The 20,279-nt window shown below is 40.4% G+C and overlaps 1 protein-coding gene across 2 annotated transcripts; it reads left to right on the top strand.

Moving 5' to 3' along the window:
- Nucleotides 1-4,032: 4,032 nt before the first annotated feature.
- On the top strand, nt 4,033-18,965 carry ehd2b (EH-domain containing 2b). Of its 2 annotated transcripts, none has more exons than XM_027999479.1 (7): nt 4,033-4,348; nt 6,218-6,588; nt 7,654-7,830; nt 10,304-10,419; nt 13,719-14,131; nt 14,938-15,102; nt 16,580-18,965. In XM_027999479.1, exons 2-7 carry the CDS (start codon nt 6,368-6,370, stop codon nt 17,126-17,128), a joined length of 1,641 nt encoding a protein of 546 aa, XP_027855280.1. In that variant the 5' UTR covers nt 4,033-4,348; nt 6,218-6,367; the 3' UTR covers nt 17,129-18,965. The 2 variants fall into 2 exon arrangements, with proteins under 2 accessions (XP_027855280.1, XP_027855281.1); XM_027999480.1 differs by having other exon boundaries at nt 4,034-4,348; nt 10,304-10,401.
- The last annotated feature ends 1,314 nt before the right edge of the window (nt 18,966-20,279 follow it).

Raw genomic sequence — 20,279 nt, 5'->3', positions numbered from 1 at the left:
TCACGCACATAATGCTACTTAACGTCTTTTTGTCAACCGCCAATAAAAATGGAGAAGAAGAGTCTGGAAGCTATCGCTAACTAGTTGCTAATGGCTAATATAACTCTTGCTAGCTAGCTTTTTTCCCGCCGCTATGATGGGTGAGTGAAAATTTATCGCCAGTTAACTGGACGACGTTCATCTCCGCCACTTGCTGCTAACCCGTACAATGCTAGGTTAATGAATAAAATGTATATTTTACAGTGTGAGGAGCACAGAGGTGGACAGAGTACTTCAATTTATTTTTATTCAAGTAAAAGTTTCACTGGCAGATTATTTCACTTATAACAATAGATTTTTCTCATGTTACAAGTGACAAAAACCTGTATTTGTAACCTGTAACCAGTCTCCTTGAGAGGGGCTGGACATACTTCCACTCTGGAGTTGCCCAAGGTGAGAGACGTCGGGCAGGAGTGGGCATACTTGTTGCTCCCCATCTCGGCGCCTGTACGTTGGGGTTTACCCCGGTGAACGAGAGGGTAGCATCCCTCCGCCTACGGGTGGGGGGACGGGTTCTGACTGTCGTTTGTGCTTACGGGCCGAACGGCAGTTCAGATTACCCACCCTTTTTGGAGTCCTTAGAGGGGGTACTGGAGAGTGATCCTCCTGGGGACTCCCTTGTTCTGCTGGGGGACTTCAACGCTCACGTGGGCAACGACAGTGAGACCTGGAGGGGCGTGGTTGGGAGGAACGGCCCACCCGACCTGAACTCGAGCGGTGTTCTGTTGCTGGACTTCTGTGCTCGCCATGGATTGTCCATAACGAACACCATGTTCAAGCATAAGGGTGTCCATATGTGCACTTGGCACCAGGACACCCTAGGCCGCAGTTCGATGATCGACTTTGTCATCGTTTCATCGGATCTGCGGCCGTATGTCTTGGACACTCGGGTGAAGAGAGGTGCGGAGCTGTCCACTGACCACTACCTGGTGGTGAGTTGGCTCCGGTGGTGGGGGCGAAAGCCGGTCAGACCTGGCAGGCCCAAACGTGTTGTGAGGGTCTGCTGGGAACGTCTGGCGGAATCCCCTGTGAGACGGAGCTTTAACTCCCATCTCCGGCAAAACTTCGAACACGTCCCGGGGGAGGTGGGGGACATGGAGTCTGAGTGGACCGTGTTCCGTGCCTCCATTGTCGAGGCGGCCGATCGGAGCTGTGGCCGCAAGGTTGTCGGTGCCTGTCGCGGCGGCAACCCTCGAACCCGTTGGTGGACACCTTCGGTGAGGGATGCCGTCAGGCTGAAGAAGGAGTCCTATCAAGCCTTTTTGGCCTGTGGGACTCCGGAAGCAGCTGATGGGTACCGGCGGGCGAAGCGGCATGCGGCTCAGGCGGTTGCTGAGGCAAAAACTCGGGCGTGGGAGGAGTTTGGAGAGGCCATGGAGAAAGACTTCCGCACGGCTTCGAGGCGATTCTGGTCCACCATCCGGCGTCTCAGGGGGGGGAAGCGGTGCAGCACCAACACTGTTTATAGTGGGGATGGTGTGCTGCTGACCTCTACTCGGGACGTTGTGGGCCGGTGGGCAGAGTACTTCGAAGACCTCCTCAATCCCACCAACATGCCTTCCACTGAGGAAGCAGAGCCTGGGGACTCTGCGTTGGGCTCTCCAATCTCTGGGGGCGAGGTCGCCAAGGTGGTTAAAAAGCTCCTCGGTGGCAAGGCCCCGGGGGTGGATGAGATCCGCCCGGAGTTCCTTAAGGCTCTGGATGTTGTAGGGTTGTGTTGGTTGACGCGACTCTGCAATATCGCATGGACATCGGGGGCAGTTCCCCTGGACTGGCAGACTGGGGTGGTGGTCCCCCTGTTCAAAAAGGGGGACCGGAGGGTGTGCTCCAATTATAGAGGGGTCACACTCTTAAGCCTCCCTGGCAAGGTCTATTCAGGGGTCCTGGAGAGGAGGGTCCGTCGGATAGTCGAACCTCGGATTCAGGAAGAGCAGTGTGGTTTTCGTCCTGGTCGTGGAACACTGGACCAGCTCTACACCCTCAGCAGGGTCCTGGAGGGTGCATGGGAGTTCGCCCAACCAGTCTACATGTGTTTTGTGGACTTGGAGAAGGCGTTCGACCGTGTCCCTCGGGGAGCCCTGTGGGGGGTTCTCCGGGAGTATGGGGTACCGGGCCCTTTGATACGGGCTGTCAGGTCCCTGTATGACCGGTGTCAGAGTCTGGTCCGCATTGCCGGCAGTAAGTCGGACTCGTTTCCGGTGAGAGTTGGACTCCGCCAGGGCTGCCCTTTGTCACCGATTCTGTTCATCATTTCATGGACAGAATTTCTAGGCGCAGCCAAGGTGTTGAGAGGATCCGATTTGGTGGCCTTAGGATCTCATCTCTACTTTTCGCAGACGATGTGGTCCTTTTGGCTTCATCAGATCGTGATCTGCAGCTCTCGCTGGATCGGTTCGCAGCCGAGTGTGAAGCGGCCGGGATGGGGATCAGTGCCTCCAAATCCGAGGCCATGGTCTTGAGCCGGAAAAGGGTAGAGTGCCTTCTCCGGGTCAGGGGGGGTGTCCTGTCCCAAGTGGAGGAGTTTAAGTATCTCGGGATCTTGTTCACGAATGGGGGAAGAAGGGAGCGGGAGATCGACAGGCGGATTGGCGCAGCGTCTGCTGTCAAGCGGGCGCTGTACCGGTCCGTCGTGGTGAAGAGAGAGCTGAGCCAAAAAGCGAAGCTCTCGATTTACCGGTCGATCTACGTTCCCACCCTCATCTATGGTCATGAGCTTTGGGTCATGACCGAAAGAACGAGATCGCGGATACAAGCAGCCGAAATGGGTTTTCTCCGTAGGGTGGCTGGGCTCTCCCTTAGAGATAGGGTGAGAAGCTCAGTCATCCGGGAGGGACTCAGAGTAGAGCCGCTGCTCCTTCACATCGAGAGGAGCCAGTTGAGGAGCATCTGGTCAGGATGCCTCCTGGACGCCTCCCTGGTGAGGTGTTCCGGGCACGTCCCACCGGGAGGAGGCCCCGGGGAAGACCCAGGACACGCTGGAGGGACTATGTCTCTCGGCTGGCCTGGGAACGCCTCGGGATTCCCCCGGAAGAGCTGGAAGAAGTGGCCGGGGAGAGAGAAGTCTGGGCCTCCCTTCTGAAGCTGCTACCCCCGCGACCCGACCTCGGATAAGCGGAGGAAGATGGATGGATGGATGGATGGATGGATGGATGAAAAACCTGTATTTTAAATCAATATTCAACCATTTTTGACTTAAAACAAACTCCTATGTCTTCATAAAAAGTTACTTTAATTTAATAATTATTGATTAATTAATAATTAATGTAATAATTTTATGTTATTTGAAATGTAATAAAAATATTTGCACCAGAAACTAGACAAAAATACTCTGTAAAATGTTATGTTTCTTGGACTGTAATGGTTGCATCATCGCACTGCAAAAACAGAAAATTTACCAAATATCTTTTGACTAGTTTCTAATGCAAATATCTTATTACACCTGAAATGAGACTAAACTAACTTACCAGTAACTTTTCAGCAAGATATAAAAGCTTGTTATATATAATTAATTTTTTGTTGATATTAAAATTGTTCTAGTTCCACTGGCAGATTGTTTTACTAATAATACATTTTCCCATATTAAGAGTGAATTTTGTTTTAAAAACAATTATTGACTTTAAACAAGCTCCTGTGTCTTGCTAAAAGTTACCTGTAAGTTAGTTTTATGTTGTTTGCAGTGTAATAAGATATTTGCACCAGAAACTAGACCAAAATACTTGGTAATATTTTGTGTTTTTTGGATTGTAACGGTTGAATCTTTGCGTTCCTTGGTACATAATAAATGTTTCCTCCATCATTTTGCCACCAGGTGGTGCTTCCACAGTGAGTCTACAGACACTACAGTGTTTAAAATACACATTGTTTCAGAGTTAGTAGAAGAAAACATGAGCATGAGGTCATATGATTTGAAATATGCACAAGGATGTTGTGTCATTTAGAGAAAAAAAAACTCCACCCAGATTATTTACCCCTCCTCTGAGGATCCACACCCTCTGGTCACTCCTCTGCAGAACGTTGGCGCTCAGTGCCCAGGCATCCCTGCAAAAGGAGGAGGGTCTGTCAAACTCAAACAAGCAAAGGGAGAGAAAAAATTTCCCCCAGTGAGTGTTTGCCTCGTGTTTTTCCAGCCAGCAGATCCAGAGCTCATCTGAAATGTATTAAACCCTGGAGAAAGAAGGATCCTCTGTAATCTAGCCGACGCTCCGCAGAGGGATCCTACTTGCTGCAGGAGGCATACGTGTAGCAGCGGCTCTTCTGTCTCACTCTCAGGGCAAATCAAGGTGTTTTGGGAAGAATCCTCGTCGACTTGGTAAATTCTGCCTTTTAATCTTCATATCTTGCATCTAATCCCTCTTTTTATTATGAACATTTTCGGTTTTAATAGAATTATCATTTTTCTGCTCATCCTTATTGTAAAAGTTGCTGCTGCAGCAGGGTATAACTGTAGTTTTCTTGTTCTAAGTCCAAACATGTGTTGCAGCTGTGGTTCTGAAACCCACAAGGCATTTTCCACCAAACTGACTCCAGAGTCTCAACCAAAGTCTGGACTTTTCTGCTTGGTGATCAGATGTGAAGGCAACCTTTAATGTCTCTCCAGAGTTCGCCATTTTGACTCTTTCCACTGTGGTCTTGTGACATGTCAGAACTGTGTTCCCTCTTCTCCCCTGGGCAAAAAAAAAAAAAAAGGAAAAGATGAGTTATAGCCCTGCTGGCCTCACCTCTCTGCTGCCATAATGAGTTCAGTTCCCAACCCTGAACTTCTGTTTACGTAAACTCCAGTCAAAAGATCACCTTTGAGGGTGAAAACTTTGAAAAGCTGCACCCTTCCTCCACATCCATCCACATATTTGTGGGAGACGCAGCAGATAAAAGGAACGTCTTACTCATTTCACTGTAAAGAAATGAGCTGTGCCTGTGCAAATCCCTCACATTTTCCAGTGAGAGCACGCTGTTTTTTTTTTTTTTTTCCAGGCATACTCTGCACTGGAAAAACTCAAAACCTTACCAAGTATTTTTGGTTTAGTTTCTAGAGCAAATATTTAATTACACATGAATATCGTTCTAAAAGTAACCTTTTTAGAAAGATATGAGATCTAAAGTAAATAATTCCTTAATATTGATCAAGAAAAAGTTCTAGTTCCAGTGGCAAATGTTTTAATCTAAGATGTTCTTCCTATAAGTTAAACTTTTTTAGTGAATATTAAGGAATCATTTAAACAATCATTAAAACAAGCTCTCAAATCTTTCTAAGAAGTTACTTGTTAGTTTTGTCTTATTTCAAGTTTACTAAGACATTTGCACAAGAAACTAGACAAAAGTACTTGGTAAGATTTTGTGTTTTTGTAGTGAACAAATCCAACAGGCTTGGGAAAGGAAGTACACTGCAAAACCACAAAATCTTCCCATGTGTTTTTATCTAGTTTCTTGTGGAAATGTTTGAGTAAACTTGAAATAAGACAAAACTAACTTCCAAGTCCCTTTTTTAGAAAGATATAGTAGCTTATTTTAAGTAAATAGTTCCTTGATATTTATTTTAAAAAGTAATAGTTCCACTGCCAAAACATGGGAAAAATGTCATATTATTAGTGAAACGAATCTGCCAGTGGAACTAGTACTTTTTAAAATAAATATTAAGGAATTATTTACTTAAAACAATCTCCTTTGTCCTACCAGAAAGTTACTTGTAAGTTAGTTTTGTCTTAATTCAAGTGTACTTAAATATTTGCACTATAAACTAACTAAAATACTTGGTAAGATTTTGTCTCTGCAGTGTTATGATGCTCCACTGCAAAAACAAAATTGTTACCAAGTACTTTTGTTTTGTTTCTGATGCAAATAGTACATTTGTACTATTACTTGTAAACTAACTTACAAGTAACTTTTCAGCAATATATAGGAGCTTGTTTTAAGTAAGTAATTCCTTAATACAAAAAAAAATATTATTTCCACTGGCAAATTATTTTCACTTAAAGCAGGAAGAAAACGAGCTCCTATATTTTACTGAAAAGTTCAAGGGTACTAAGGTATTTGTACTAGAAACTAGACAAACATATTTGGTAAGATTTTTAGTTTTTGCAGTGTTGGCAGTCTTTAAGACTATTGGCAGAGTTTCATCACCAGCTGCTATGTTTCCCACATGTATTACCTGCTTTCTCTCTGTCTTTGGTACACATTTCAGGGGTCAAAGGTCGTCATTGTTGGAGCTACTTCTTCAGTCCTATCATTCCCCACGGTGCGTACCGAATCCATCTCAAGCACAAAGTGAGCAGCTTTCAGGTAAACACAGGAAGCACCTGTAGGCTCACACAGGAATTACAAGCGTCAGAAAATGTCTCGCTGGGGGCGTAAAAACGTGAAGAAGGCGCCTGAGGTGATCCGCACGGTGACAGAGGGCCTGAAGTCTCTGTACCGCAAGAAGCTGCTGCCTCTGGAGCAGTACTATGGTTTCCATGACTTCCACTCCCTCAGCCTGGAGGACGCCGACTTTGACAACAAGCCCATGGTTCTGGTCGTGGGTCAGTACTCCACTGGAAAAACTACGTTCATCAAGTAAGACCCTGCAGCTTCGCTGAAGATACAAACGTTACTACAAAAACGCAAAATCTTACCAAGTGTTTAAGACTGTGATCCAAATGTCTTACTACACTTGAAGTAAGACAAAGCTAACTTAGAAGTAACTTTTCTGCAAGAAATAGAAGCTTGGGTGTGCTGTGGAGGCGCAGGGGCAAAGCATGACCCATGTATTAAGGCCTTAGTCCTCGTGGCGGTGGTTGCAGGTTCGATTCCCGGCCTAGCGACATTTTCCACATGTCTTCCCCCTCTATTGTTACACCCTTTTCCTGTCGAACTAGTTTCAAATAAAGGCCACAAGAGCCAACAAAACCTTTAAAAAAAGTAGAAGCTTGTTATAAGTAAATAATTCCTTAATGTTGATGAAAAGTACAGAGGATTTCACTTATAAACATAATTTTTTCATGTTTTAAGTGAAATAATCTGCCAGTTAAACTAGAACTTTTAAAAAAGTCAATATAAGTAATAATCGACCTAAAACAAACTCTTATTTTTTGCTGAATTGTAACTTCAGAGTTGAAGTGAACTGAGATATCTACTACAAACTAGATCAAAAATACTTGGTAAGATTTTGTGTTTTTGCAGTGTGGTTTCATTATTTATCATAATATAAAAATACAGAATATACAAAATGAAATATGGTGGTGGCAGCATCATGCTGTGGGTGCTGTCTACACATCTAGAAAGTTGTCTGCTCCAGATTATATATAGAAAGTAAAATAATCTGTCGTTGCAGCTACAACTTTTTCATCAATATTAAGTAATTGACTTAAAACAAGCTCATATTTCTTGCTGAGAACTAATTTGTAATTTATTTTTGTCTTATTTCAAGTGTATTAAGATATTTGTACTAAAAACTAGATTAAAACTACTTGGTAAGATTTTATGTTTTTGCAGTGTTAGCAGTGACAAACCTCTTTCTGCTGATCCATCAGATAAACAAACACCAAACTTTGTGGTTTTAAGTTGATTAAAGCTGCAGATGTTCATTAGTTTCCCAGTCAGGATCAACCTGATGTGAACGGTTCTGCCTGTGACGGACAGGTATCTGCTGGAGCAGGATATTCCCGGGAGCAGAGTGGGCCCTGAACCCACCACGGACTGCTTCACTGCCATCATGCACGGGGAGGTGGAGGGCGTCATCCCCGGGAACGCCCTCATCGTCGACCCCAACAAGCCGTTCCGAAAACTCAACCCCTTCGGAAACACCTTCCTCAACAGGTGAGACCCACAGACGCCTCTATACACACAGGATTTTACAGCGTTTCCACTGAGAGAGAGGGAGTGTGTGACATATCGAAGAGGAATGAGCGGAGTGTGTGTGTGAGGAAGTTTGTGGAAAGTGTTTTAGCTCTTTGGTATTTCAAGAGCTTGTGCCAAATTTCGGAGAGAGGCGGCCCCCTGCCTTATTGTGGAAAAAAGGGAAAGACGGAGCGAGTGGGTGATGAAAGTACGCAGTTTAAGAGGCAAGGTCAAAGGGCGGCACAGTCCCACAGGGAAAAGACAAACATTTATAGCTACACTGCAAAAAAACACCACAAACCTTTACCAAGTATTTTTGCCTAGTTTCTACTACAAATGTCTCTGTAGCCTTGAAATAAGACAAAACTAATTTAAATAACTTTTCAGCAAGATATAGGAGCTTGCTTCTTACTATTGATTTAAAAAATGACCCCTGGATTATTTCACTTGTAACAAGAATTTTTTTCAGTATTAAATTCAATCTTTTACATCAATAGTGAGGAATTATTTGCTTAAAACAAGCTTCTATAGCTTACTATTTCAATTGTAGTAAGATATTTACGCCAGAAACTATGTTAAATCAACTTGGTTTGATTTTGTGTTTTTGGGTGTAGGAGAAAAAGAAGTACTTTCCACCCAAATTCAGAGCTGCGACGCTGCAAAAACACAAAATTTTACCAAGTATTTATCTTAGTACACTTGAAATAAGACAAAACTGACTTACAAGGAACTTTTTTACAAACATATAGGAGCTTCTTTTAAATAATTTCTTAATATTTATTGAAAAAAATACTAGTTCCACTGGCAAATTATTGCGCTAACATGAGAAAAATGTCTTGTTATAAGTGAAATAATCTTCCAGTTGAACTAGCACTTTTTAAGCTAAATTAAATAATTATTTACTTAAAACAAGCTCCTAGAACTTACTGAAAAGTTACTTCTCAGTTAGTGTTTTCTTATTTCAAGTGTGCTACGATATTTGCACTAGTAACCAGATAAAAAAAATACTTGGCGAGGTTTTGTGTTTTTGCAGTGAAGAAGTTATTTCCACTGAAATTCATCTTCTGAGCTGCCAGTTGTTGGATGTAAACGCCAGCAGTTGTTCAGAGGGGAGCAGAAAGACGTCACAGGAACATGCAGCGCTCCTGCTAATGGCAGCTCCGTCTGATGCGAGTTTTCCATCAGGGTCATGTTTGTGAAGAAATCTGCGTCTCCTTTTGCGTTGACTTCCTGTCTTGGAAACCGGAGGGGCCCGTTAAGCCTTTAAAATGCAGGAAGTGGGGTTGTTGTTCTGAGCCCTAGATCGTTAGCAGATCTTATTGTTTGATTCTGGCAGTGATGGTCATTTTCCTTCAGGAAGCCCAGAGCAGCAAGGCTGGCCTGCACACAATGGGCCGGCTGGGTGTGAGTGTCGGATCTGTGGCTCACACTGACTGACCTCCTACCATTCTCATTCACTTTAAACGGGATCTATTATGCAAAATTCACATTTTTACATTTCCATTTGGGTTTCTGCTTCTAAAATCAGCCCAGGTGGTTTAAAAAAAAAATACGGGTCTGTTTGTTAGCGAGTTTTTTGGTGACTGGAAAATTAGCCGTTTCAAAAAGCTTCGGAATGTAAAGTCACCAATCAGCAGGCACTGCCCGTTACTTAGCAACCCCAGTGGAGTTCCGCCCATTACCTAGCAACCACAAGCTGAACTCCTGCACCTTTGGTCAGCTGGTTTTATCTCTGTACTCTACAATATAATATATTAATATATTTGTGAAAAAGTTGTAATTTCATTGGCCAATTATGTCACTTATAACAAGACATTTTCCCCATGTTTTAAGTAATATAGTCTGCCAATACAACTAATAATGTTTTTTTAATCTTTATTAAGAAATTATTGACTTGAAACAAACTCCGATATCTTGGTAAAATTTTAATGTTACTTGTAAGTTAGTTTTGTCTTATTCCAAGTATACTAACATATTTACTCTATAAACTATACCAAAAAACACTTGGTAAGCTCCAGAACATTTGGTCAGCTGGTTTTACCACTGTATGCGCTGTACAGTGGCTGCTGGAAAAGACAAGTGTGTTGTTGTTGACTTACCATCCAGAAACTACCTGTTGCATTCTTGTTGGTTGTGCAGACGGCTCTACTAATGCTTTTCAAAGATGTACGATTGTATAATTGTCATCTGTTTGCAGCCATTTTTACGTTGAGTTAGTGGGCATGGCCAGCAGCAACATATTTGGATTTTAAGTGACAAGAGGCCCTAAAACAGCTCAAATCTCATTCTCTAAAAATTATTTTGTGCAAAAAAATTTTATTTACATGTTTTGTATAGACCATATATTTCTCCTAACCTTTTCAAGAAAGCATAATAGGTGACCTTCCAACTTCATTTACTGTATTTTTACCCCCAAATTGTGTAATTCTTCTCGTTTTGACCTGTTGTCCAGATTCCAGTGCGCCCAGATGCCCAACCAGGTCCTGGAGAGCATCAGCATCATTGACACCCCAGGGATCCTGTCCGGCGCCAAGCAGAGAGTGAGCCGAGGTGAGCGGGGTGACAAAGGTGAGGAGAGGGCATGAGGTCAGGTCGGCCTTCAGAGAGAGAGAGAGGCGTATCCGTGCTCATCAGCTCATAAGCTCATCTCCTCACCACGCCTGGCTAACTCACGGGACCGGTTTGTCCATCCATCCATCCATTTTCTGTTCACCCTTGTCCCTAATGGGGTCGGGAGGGTTGCTGGTGCCCATCTCCAGCTACGTTCCGGGCGAGAGGCGGGGTACACCCTGGACAGGTCGCCAGTCTGTCGCAGGGCAGGACCGGTTTGTTCCACCACCAATAACACTTGGCAGCAGGACTCACAAACATCCCTGCAGAACACCGAGCAGCCATAAACTCATAATTAAGCGCAGAGACTCTGTCAGCACATCTGGAAGAATGCACTGTTGAGAAATCTCTTCCATCATCTTCATCTTGCATTCATTTTATGCTAACCCATCCTGCAGCCGAGCCGTTCTTCCTGCTAATCCTGAGTGATTCAGCCGGCTTCACCGCTGCACGTTTTGTTTTGTGTTTATTTAGATTTTTAGCTGAAAGGGTACAGGTGTACGTCAGCACAATGCCAGGACGGAAAGACATCAACAACGACTCCATAAACTATTCCTAAACTATCTTAAATACTTCATTCCACTAAAACAGAAGCAATGCTTTTTGAAATGTAAATATCAAACTGAAAACACAAAATTTCCTGAATAAATTTTAAAATTGTTAATTTTTTTTTGCACTTAAAACAAAAAAACAAAAAATTATCAGCAAATAAACTTTTTTGAGCAGCTTTGCTGAGCTCCTAAGAGCGGCTGTAAACGGCATAATGAGGAGCATTGTTGTGATGACGTGATGAGGTGGACTGTCAGAAATAACACTGCAAAAGCACAAAACATTACCAGGTATTTTTATTCTGATTTCTAGTTCAGATATTTTGGTTCACTTGAAATAAGATAAGACTAACTTACAAGTAACTTTTAGTAAGATATAGGGGTTTGTTTTAATTAAATAATTGCTTAATATTGATGAAAAAGTACAAGTACTCGTTTCATTGGCAGATTATTTTACTTAAAATATGGGAAAATATTTTGTTATAAGTGAAATAATCTGCCAACTAGTATTTTTTTAAGTCAACATTTAGTAATTATTAACTTAAACTTCTATATCTTGCTGGAAAGTTACTTGTAAGCTAATTTTATCTTATTATATGGTGAAATTTTGTGTTTTTGCACTGAGCTGAAGCTTCTTAAAGAGACAGAGCCCCAATTTCATGGCATACTTTCGCATTATTTCAAATGATGCAAGGCCAAATATCTTTTAAGCTGTTTTAATATAATATGGAAGAAAGCTGCTTTTTTTTCTAAAACAAAATGGTGGCACAGCTCCTACAGAGACCGAAACAAAATAATTTGTCTGAAAAAGAAAACTGTCCAACTGTATTTTAAATTACTGCTATAAAAGCTGGCTGTACACATTTTCAACTATCAATCAACAAGAGTTCGTCCTCCAGCCTGAGGCTGCAGAGCTGACTGGCTTGTTGCCTGAGGCGCTGACAGGAATTAAAAACATTTTCAACATTCTTCATAAACACACCTCTCCAGAAACAGTCTGGAAACAGTCTCACTCTGTTGCTTCATTCTTCTCAGCTGCGTGACACAGAAATCACTCAAAGTAAAGTTGAGACAAGATATTCTGCTGAAGGAACGGCTAAAAAAGGAAGAAAAGATTAGTCCAAGTAGAATAATTGCTGTTCCTTGCAAAACAAGCGTGAGAATCTTAATCTGCTGAACGAACGTACCGCAAGATTCTGATTAGAGAGAAAGAGCTGAAAATATTTTATATGGAGCCCAATGGAGGACGGGGTGACATTCTTGCGTTCAGAGCGTGTTTCAAAGAAAACCGTAAAACCTACAGCAATGACACTTATATTTCCTAAAAGCAGATGGCTGTGGCTACGTTTTGATGCATACATTGTTTCTGTAGAGTGAGATATTTCCGATCAGCAGCGTTTTGTTTGTCAGACTTTAAAAAGCGTCAGTTGTTAGAGTGGCGCACTCTGGCAGCCGAAGAATTCCGTCAGTGGATTACATTGTGAAGCTGAAAACGGCCAAAAATCTGCATGAAACAAATCGGGATTTTAGAAAACCCGTAAGAGATATCAATAAATTTAACCATCTGAAGATAGACTGACTTCTTGTGATTGGTTTGAAAGCGGAATGGAGCCTCTAGGTCCAAGTAGGCAGATGTAGTAAGCTGTCAAAGAGCAGAAATGTTTTACTGAATTTTGTGAAATTCTGAAAAAATTCAATTAATTTCAATGAAGCTGAAATTTGCATAAAAGTGTAAATATTTAAAAAATTATAAAAACTGAAATTACAAAGATATAGCAAAAGTTTCCAGAAAAAGCTGAATGTTTTTTATGTGTATTGGTTAAATCTATGGCAGCATATCAGGGAAAATGTCCATAGAAAAAAAAGCAGAGGGGTAAATTTCCACCAAAAAAGTCAGAAATTTTGAGATGAATCTCTGAAATTTTCTGGAAAAAAACTTTCAAAATTCAAAAATCTCTCAACTTTTGAAAATTATCCGAGTTTAAAAAGCTGAAGATTTTCAACTTTTAAACAAAAAAGTTTCTGGGTTTTTTTTAAGAAAAAAAGAACTTGATTTTCTTTCTAGCAAATATGTAACTTCCTTGAAAAAACTCTAATTTTGACATTAATCAAGTCAAATATAAAATTTCAAGAAAATTTCCATGTTTTTTTCTAGCAAGTTTTGAACTTTTTAAACTCAGATTTATTTCTACAAGAAAATTAATACTAATCTAGTATCAGTTTTTCCTAGAAAATTTCAGTTTTTCCTAGAAAATTTTTCAACTTGATAAACTCTAAAATTTTCTTGTTTGTTTTTCTAGAAAATGTTTTATATTAAGCTCTAAATTTCTGTTTATTTGTTTTGTTTTTTGTGCAAATTTTCTCAAAGAGCAATTCAGGTTTTTTTAAATCTACAATGGTCCTAATACGCCGTTGTTGTTGAAGTATGCAGAAAGTTTTTTTATCCCTGTATTTATTATTGTGTTTGAACATCAGCCTGGCTACAATCTCATGTATTTACATATCAATATAAATACATGAGGGACATATTATCTCATTTTTGAAATTGAACTTGAACGATTAAGTGCTGCACAGATGACTGAATGAAAAGAAAGAAAGAAACCACAGTCTTCAGGAGAAAAGTGTCTTTACTGTAGCCGGCTGCAGGCGATGTGCAGATGTGTAGATAAGATTCTGTGTCATCTCTTCCTGCTCTCGCTCTTCTCTCAGGTTACGACTTCCCGGCGGTGCTGCGCTGGTTTGCGGAGCGCGTGGACCGCATCATCCTGCTGTTCGACGCCCACAAACTGGAGATCTCGGATGAGTTCTCGGAGGCCATCGGCGCCCTGAAGGGCAACGAGGACAAGCTGCGGGTGGTGCTGAACAAGGCCGACATGGTGGGCACCCAGCAGCTGATGCGGGTCTACGGGGCGCTCATGTGGTCCCTGGGGAAGGTGTTCGGCACCCCGGAGGTCCTGCGCGTCTACATCGGCTCCTTCTGGTCGGAGCCGCTGCTGGTGCCTGATAACAGGAAGCTGTTTGAGCTGGAGGAGGAGGATCTGTTCGCCGACATCCAAAACCTCCCTCGCAACGCAGCTCTACGCAAACTCAACGACCTGGTGAAGAGGGCGCGTCTGGTCAGGGTAGGCGACCCGACCCGGAGGTTCTCTCTGCAAAAACACTAAACGCTACCAAGTATTTTTAGCAAATGTATAGTGAAAATATCTTATCACACTTAAGTTAAGACTAAACTTTTTAGAAAGATATAGGAGCTTATTTTAAGTAAATAATTCCTTAATAGTGATGAAAAAGTACTAATTCTTCTAGCAGAATATTTCACTTATAACAAGACATTTTTCACACATTATAAATGAAAAAAATCTGTACTTTTTATTAATATTTAGCAAATATTTACTTAAAACATCCAAGAAGATACAGGAAGATCCTGTATCTTCTTAAAAAAGTTTGGTCTTACTTCAGGTGTACCAACAGAAGAAATTAAACAAAAATTCTTGACATGATTTTGTGTTTTTGTAGTGTGAAGCACATGATACACTGATAAAACATAGAATCCTACCAAGTATTTTTATGTCATTTCTAATGACAATATCTTAATACACTTAAAATAAGACAAAACTAACTTACAAGTAACTTTTCAGCAAGATTTAGGAGCTTGTTTACAGTAAATATTTCCATAATACTGATGACAAATTACTTAAAACATTTTCCAGTGTTATAAATGAAATAATGAGCCAGTGGAACTAGAACTGACGATATTTCTTGCTGAAATGCTATTTGTAAGTTAGTTTGGTCTTACTTCCGGTGTGTTAAGATGTTTTTTCTATAAATTAGACAAAAATACTTGGTAATATTTTGTGTTTTTGCAGTGCTGGACTTTACTCCAACCTTCCCCCTGAAGTAGTGAACCAACCAGCTTCTCTTCCTGCAGGTTCATGCTCATATCATCAGCTACCTGAAGCAGGAGATGCCGTCTGTCTTCAGGAAGGACAACAAGAAGAAGCATCTCATCCATGAGCTGCCAGTGATCTTCTCTAAGATCCAGCTGCAGCACAACATTTCTGCAGGAGACTTCCCCGACTGCGCCAAGATGCAGGTCAGTCTTTAAGTTTTGCACATTTTGTCACGTTACAGCCATAAATATCGATGCATACCGAGGGATTTAATGTGAAACACCAACAGAAATAAGTGCATAAATGTGAAGTGGAAGAAAAATGAAATACTTTACATAATTTGGCCTGACACAACCATCACTGTGTTTCTCTGAAGTTGTGACAAGTGAGCCTTGATTTAAAGGAACTCAGTGTTTCTGCTGGTTTGCAGTTTTCCGGAAGCTTGTTCCAGATTAGTGTTCATTTATTTTGTGGGGGACATGTCATGCAAAATTCACATTTTGATCCTTTCTGTACTTCCATTCAGGTCTCATCCTTTTCTAAAAAAAAGGCTTTAAAAGGTGCTTTAAAAAACAACCCAACTGTTTTTAGCAATAAGTTCATGTTTTTGGTGTCTGGAAAATGATCCAAAAAAACTTCCAAACGTTACAAATCAGCAGGCACTGCCCGTTACCTAGCAACCCCAGAAGCCCAGCCTGTTACCTAGCAACCCCAGAAGCCCAACCCGTTACCTAGCAACACAAGCTGAGCTCCAAGACTTTTGGTCAGCTCTGTATGCGCTGTAAAAACACAAAATCTTACCAGGTATTTTTGGTCTAGTACTAGTGTAAATATCTTAAATAAGTATTTCAAGTGTACTAACTTATAAGTAACTTTTCAGCAAGATATATGATTTTGTTTTAAGTCAATAATTTTCTAATAAAGATAAACAGAGCACTAGTTCCATTGGCAGATTATTTCACTTATTATATGAGAAAAATGTCTTGTTGTAAGTGAAGTAATCTGCTAGTAGAAGAAGTAATTTTTAGCTAATTTAAGGAATTATTGACATAAAATAATCTCTTGTATCTTACTTGTAAATGAGTTTTGTCTTATTTCAAGAGAGCTAAGATACTTGCACTAGAAAGTAGACTAAAAATCTTGGTAAGAGTTTGTGTTTTTGTAGTGTGGCAGCTCAGAAGATGAATCAGAGTGGAAACAACTTCTTCACTGCAAAAACACAAAATCTTACCGTATACTGCTGGTCTAGTTTCTACTTGAAACTTGAAATAAGACACAAGTGACTTACAAGTAACTTCTCAGAAAGACTGTGGAGCTTGTTTTAAACTAATAATTACTTAAAACTGATAAAAGTTCTAGTTGCACTGGCACATTCTTTCACTTGTAACACGAGAAAAATGTCTTGTAAGTGAAATAATCTGTAAATGGAATTAGAACTTTTTTAAATCAATAAAAAGGAATTATTGTTTTAAAACAAGCTTTTATATCTTGCTGAAAAGTTACTAGTAAATTTGTTTTGTCTTATTCCAAGTGCACAAAAATATTTACACAAGAAACTAGAGCAAAAATACTTGGTCAGATTTTGTGTTTTTGCAGTGTGAGAGGGTTCATGCTTTGTATTGTAGTTCATGTCGAATTTAAACTGCCAGCTAACAAATCAACGCTGCTGCGTTCTTAAAGGAACAACTGATGGCTCACGATTTCACCAAGTTCAAAAGCTTGAAGCCGAACCTGATGGCGGCGCTGGACGAGCTGCTGTCCTGCGACATCGCCAAGCTGATGCCGCTGCTGCGCCAGGAGGAGCTGGAAGCCGGAGACCAGCCCGGCGTCCAGGGCGGCGCCTTCCTGGGGACCCGGGCCGGGCCCTTCACAGAGGGCGACCCGTTCGCTGAGCAGAACGGCGAGGAACGCGAGGAAGAGGAGGACTGGGTGGTGACCAAAGACAAGCCCAAGTACGACGAAATCTTCTACAACTTGGCGCCCAACGAGGGCAAGCTGAGCGGCACCAAGGCCAAGGACTGGATGGTGAGCACGCGCCTGCCCAACTCGGTGCTGGGCCGCATCTGGAAGCTGTCGGACGTGGACCGCGACGGCATGCTGGACGACGAGGAGTTCGCCCTGGCCAGCCATCTGATCGAGGTGAAGCTGGAGGGCCACGGTCTTCCTCCAGAGCTGCCCAGCCGGCTCATCCCGCCGTCCAAACGCAGGCAGAAGGGATCGGATGCTTAGAAACGCACCAGCAGCCCGACGGATCCCGCTGCTGACGCCGTTTGGCTACTGTTTGTGTTTGGTCGTAGCTACGACGAAGTCGGGGCCTCGCTAGGAAAATAAAAATATATTATTACGGGAATAAAGTCATAAAAAAGTCACTTTATTCTAGAAATATTTCGACTTTAGTCTAAGAAAAATATGAATATGTTCTCCTAATATTTCAACTTTATTCACATATGACTTTTTCCTCATATTATTTCAAATTTATTCTCATTTTATTTCGACCTTATTCGAAATAAAATTCACTGTATTCCCGTAATCATTTGATTTTATTCTCATAATATTATGATTTTTTTTCTTGTTATTTTATTACTTTATTCCCGTAATTTTATTTTTTTATTTTTCTTTAGTTTGGCCTTCGTTCTCCGTTGTACTTATCTCCTCAACCCCATGAAAATGTTTTATCTACATTGCTGTGCAAAAGATGTGCCTTCTAAAGAGTCAGACTTTCATTTTATAAATTAAATTAAGTTTTATCAACCCAACAGTGGTGACCCAAAGGGGGGTGAAGAGGAGCCATGGCCCCCATTCAAAAATATTGGCCACCTCCCTGCCTCCACCCAGAGAATCATGTTCAGGCATCTTTTTTTAAAATCCAAACATGTATCTAAAACAAAATAAATAAATTTATAAAATTAAGAAAATAATACATACATAAATATTTTTTATCTTTCTTTTTTTTAAGCTATGCCACTCTGAGGTTTTCTTGGGGTGCCACAGCATTTACACTTTAAAAAAATAGAAATATAGCTTGAAAAAGGAAACATAAGATCTAAAATGACAATTTAAATCAGATAAACTTCATCTTAAGTTACTTAAAATCTTTACTTAAAATGTAACTATAGCAATGTGTGAAAGCTTAGCTCCGCCCCTAGACAAATTAGGAAAGATTCCACTGAAGTGGGCGGGGCCAAGAAACGTAGGGGTGGAGCTAAGAGATAGGGGAGGAGCTCCGAGACAGGGGCGTGGCTAAGAGTGAGGATGAGCAGACTGAGCTGGAAGTAACACTGTTTCTTTTCTTTTTTAGACCCCTGTAGCGACTTTTTTCAAAATAAGTGACAAATATAGAGACTTTTTTTCTGTTGTAGATTTTTATGGCGACATCGCTCTGCATCTGAAAAAAACAACAACAAAAATAGTCCAAAAAAGCCTTTCAATCTACTAACCAGAGTACTTTAAAAGAACACATGAGTCTGGCTGCTTGGAGCCAAAACATAAATAAACTTTTGCACAGACTGACTGTACTCTGGCGCAGCTGAACGTAGTTTATTTAAGCGTAACTTTCTGTAAATTACCGAGTTTGGCTGCTTCCTCTCTTTCTGCTCTTAAAAAGGAGCTTTTGAAAATGTTTCTACTCGTGTTTGCAGAAGGTAAACACTTGGACAGCTCTTATTAGAAAAATATAGGCTTTAAATGTAACAATTAGATTCTCAGTGGTAATTTCATCATGAAGTTATTCTGCTTGGCACTTTTTTTTTCCTTCCACATTTCTAGGACCAGTTTAGCTCACATGATGCGTTTATAGCATTTTCTATAAGAAGAAAGCAGCTCAAATCTAATGTATTTCACTTTGATGCTTCACATGGTTTTGTGCAAACTCTATATGGTATTATTTTCATTTTTTGTATTTTAACTGTTGCTTTTAATGTGCAGGAGCAAGTTGCATAAACGAACATTACAAGCTTTGATTCAAAGAAGACTGAATGACTGATAAGTTACTGACTACTGTACACTGCTCCACCAATTGTTTGTATGTTTACTATTATTGCAAACAAATAAAATTCCTTGACTGTGACACGTTTCTAACAGTATTAGTGTTTTCACGTTTTGTCATAGTACAATTTCAAACTTTAATGTATTTTTTTGTGATTTTAAGTGACAAAGCAACACAAAGTAGAGCCTGTCGGTTCCTGACTCGGTTGTAACAAACTTGGAAGATTTGAAATTGAAATTGTCTTGACTTCCTATTTGCAGCAGCCAATCAGACGTCAGAGTGTCCTTTAATCCCGCCCACTGAGTTTGGCAGGTGAAGTTGACCGTTTAGCACAGGAACAAGAAATAATTTAATAAATCATAAAATAATATCTAGTTTTGAAATTTAAATCAAATTTAATTGTAATTTATCTTAATTGAGGCATATATATTGAATTCTACATTTTATTGTTTTTGTATTTCCAGTTAAAAAGTTAAAAAGTATTGTAATTGTTTCATGATTTATTGGGATTTGGCACTCTTCACCTTCCATATATTTGCAGCAAAAAGGTGGATATTTGCATATTTTGGTAATAAACCGATACCAAGTAAAGAAATATTGCTGATATTGATACCTATACAGATATTATAGTAACTATTGAATAGTATAATATACTTGGAACTTCAGGTGATTTTGTGATTTTTCCATTGAATCATTTTGTTACAACTTAGGACAGAATTTAGATAAAGTCTATAACTCTACAAAATACAAACTATAAACATGAACAATAGAACGAAAAAACACATTTTTGCCACTGCTTTCTAAATAAAGTGCAAATCAATTGAAATATTTTTTTAAGATGGCGTTGAGAAACTACAATGCAAAAATACAATTATCAAGATGGAATCTGGGATTAAAGTATTTATATGGAGCTAACTTGGGGCCATAAAGTTTGTTCTAAAATAAATAAATAAAAAATTTGAAACTGAAAAATATTCAAAAATCTTTTTAAGATCCAAGGAATTTTTTCAGTTTAATTTTTTTTCTCTTTTTTTGAACAAACTTTGTGGTCTCAATTTAGCTCCATATATGGCTCTCTTTTTTGATCCATCTGCCCTCTAGTTTTTTCCACTTTTTCCCATTTCTGCTAGTAGATATTTGATCGGTAAACTATTCAGAAAACTACTGATCACTTTCTTTCTACTTTGCTCACATTTGTCTCCCATATAAAAGTTTTCGTCGCATTAAAAAGGTTCAAAAGGCACGAATGCTTATTATGCAACCCGTGGACAAAGAAGTCTTTAAAAGTGAATAAAGTAAGAGCTGAGTGTATCTGATTTTTTTTCCCATCAGGCCTTTTCTGTCTCCTGGTGACAGGCCAGATAAACAGTGACTCACACTCTCCGCTGCCAAATC

Source organism: Xiphophorus couchianus, chromosome 18 (assembly GCF_001444195.1).
Source record: "Xiphophorus couchianus chromosome 18, X_couchianus-1.0, whole genome shotgun sequence".
Classification (NCBI taxonomy): Eukaryota; Metazoa; Chordata; class Actinopteri; order Cyprinodontiformes; family Poeciliidae; genus Xiphophorus; species Xiphophorus couchianus.
The sequence above is the reverse complement of the archived record's forward strand: the minus strand, read 5'-3'. Positions and strand labels throughout refer to the sequence as shown.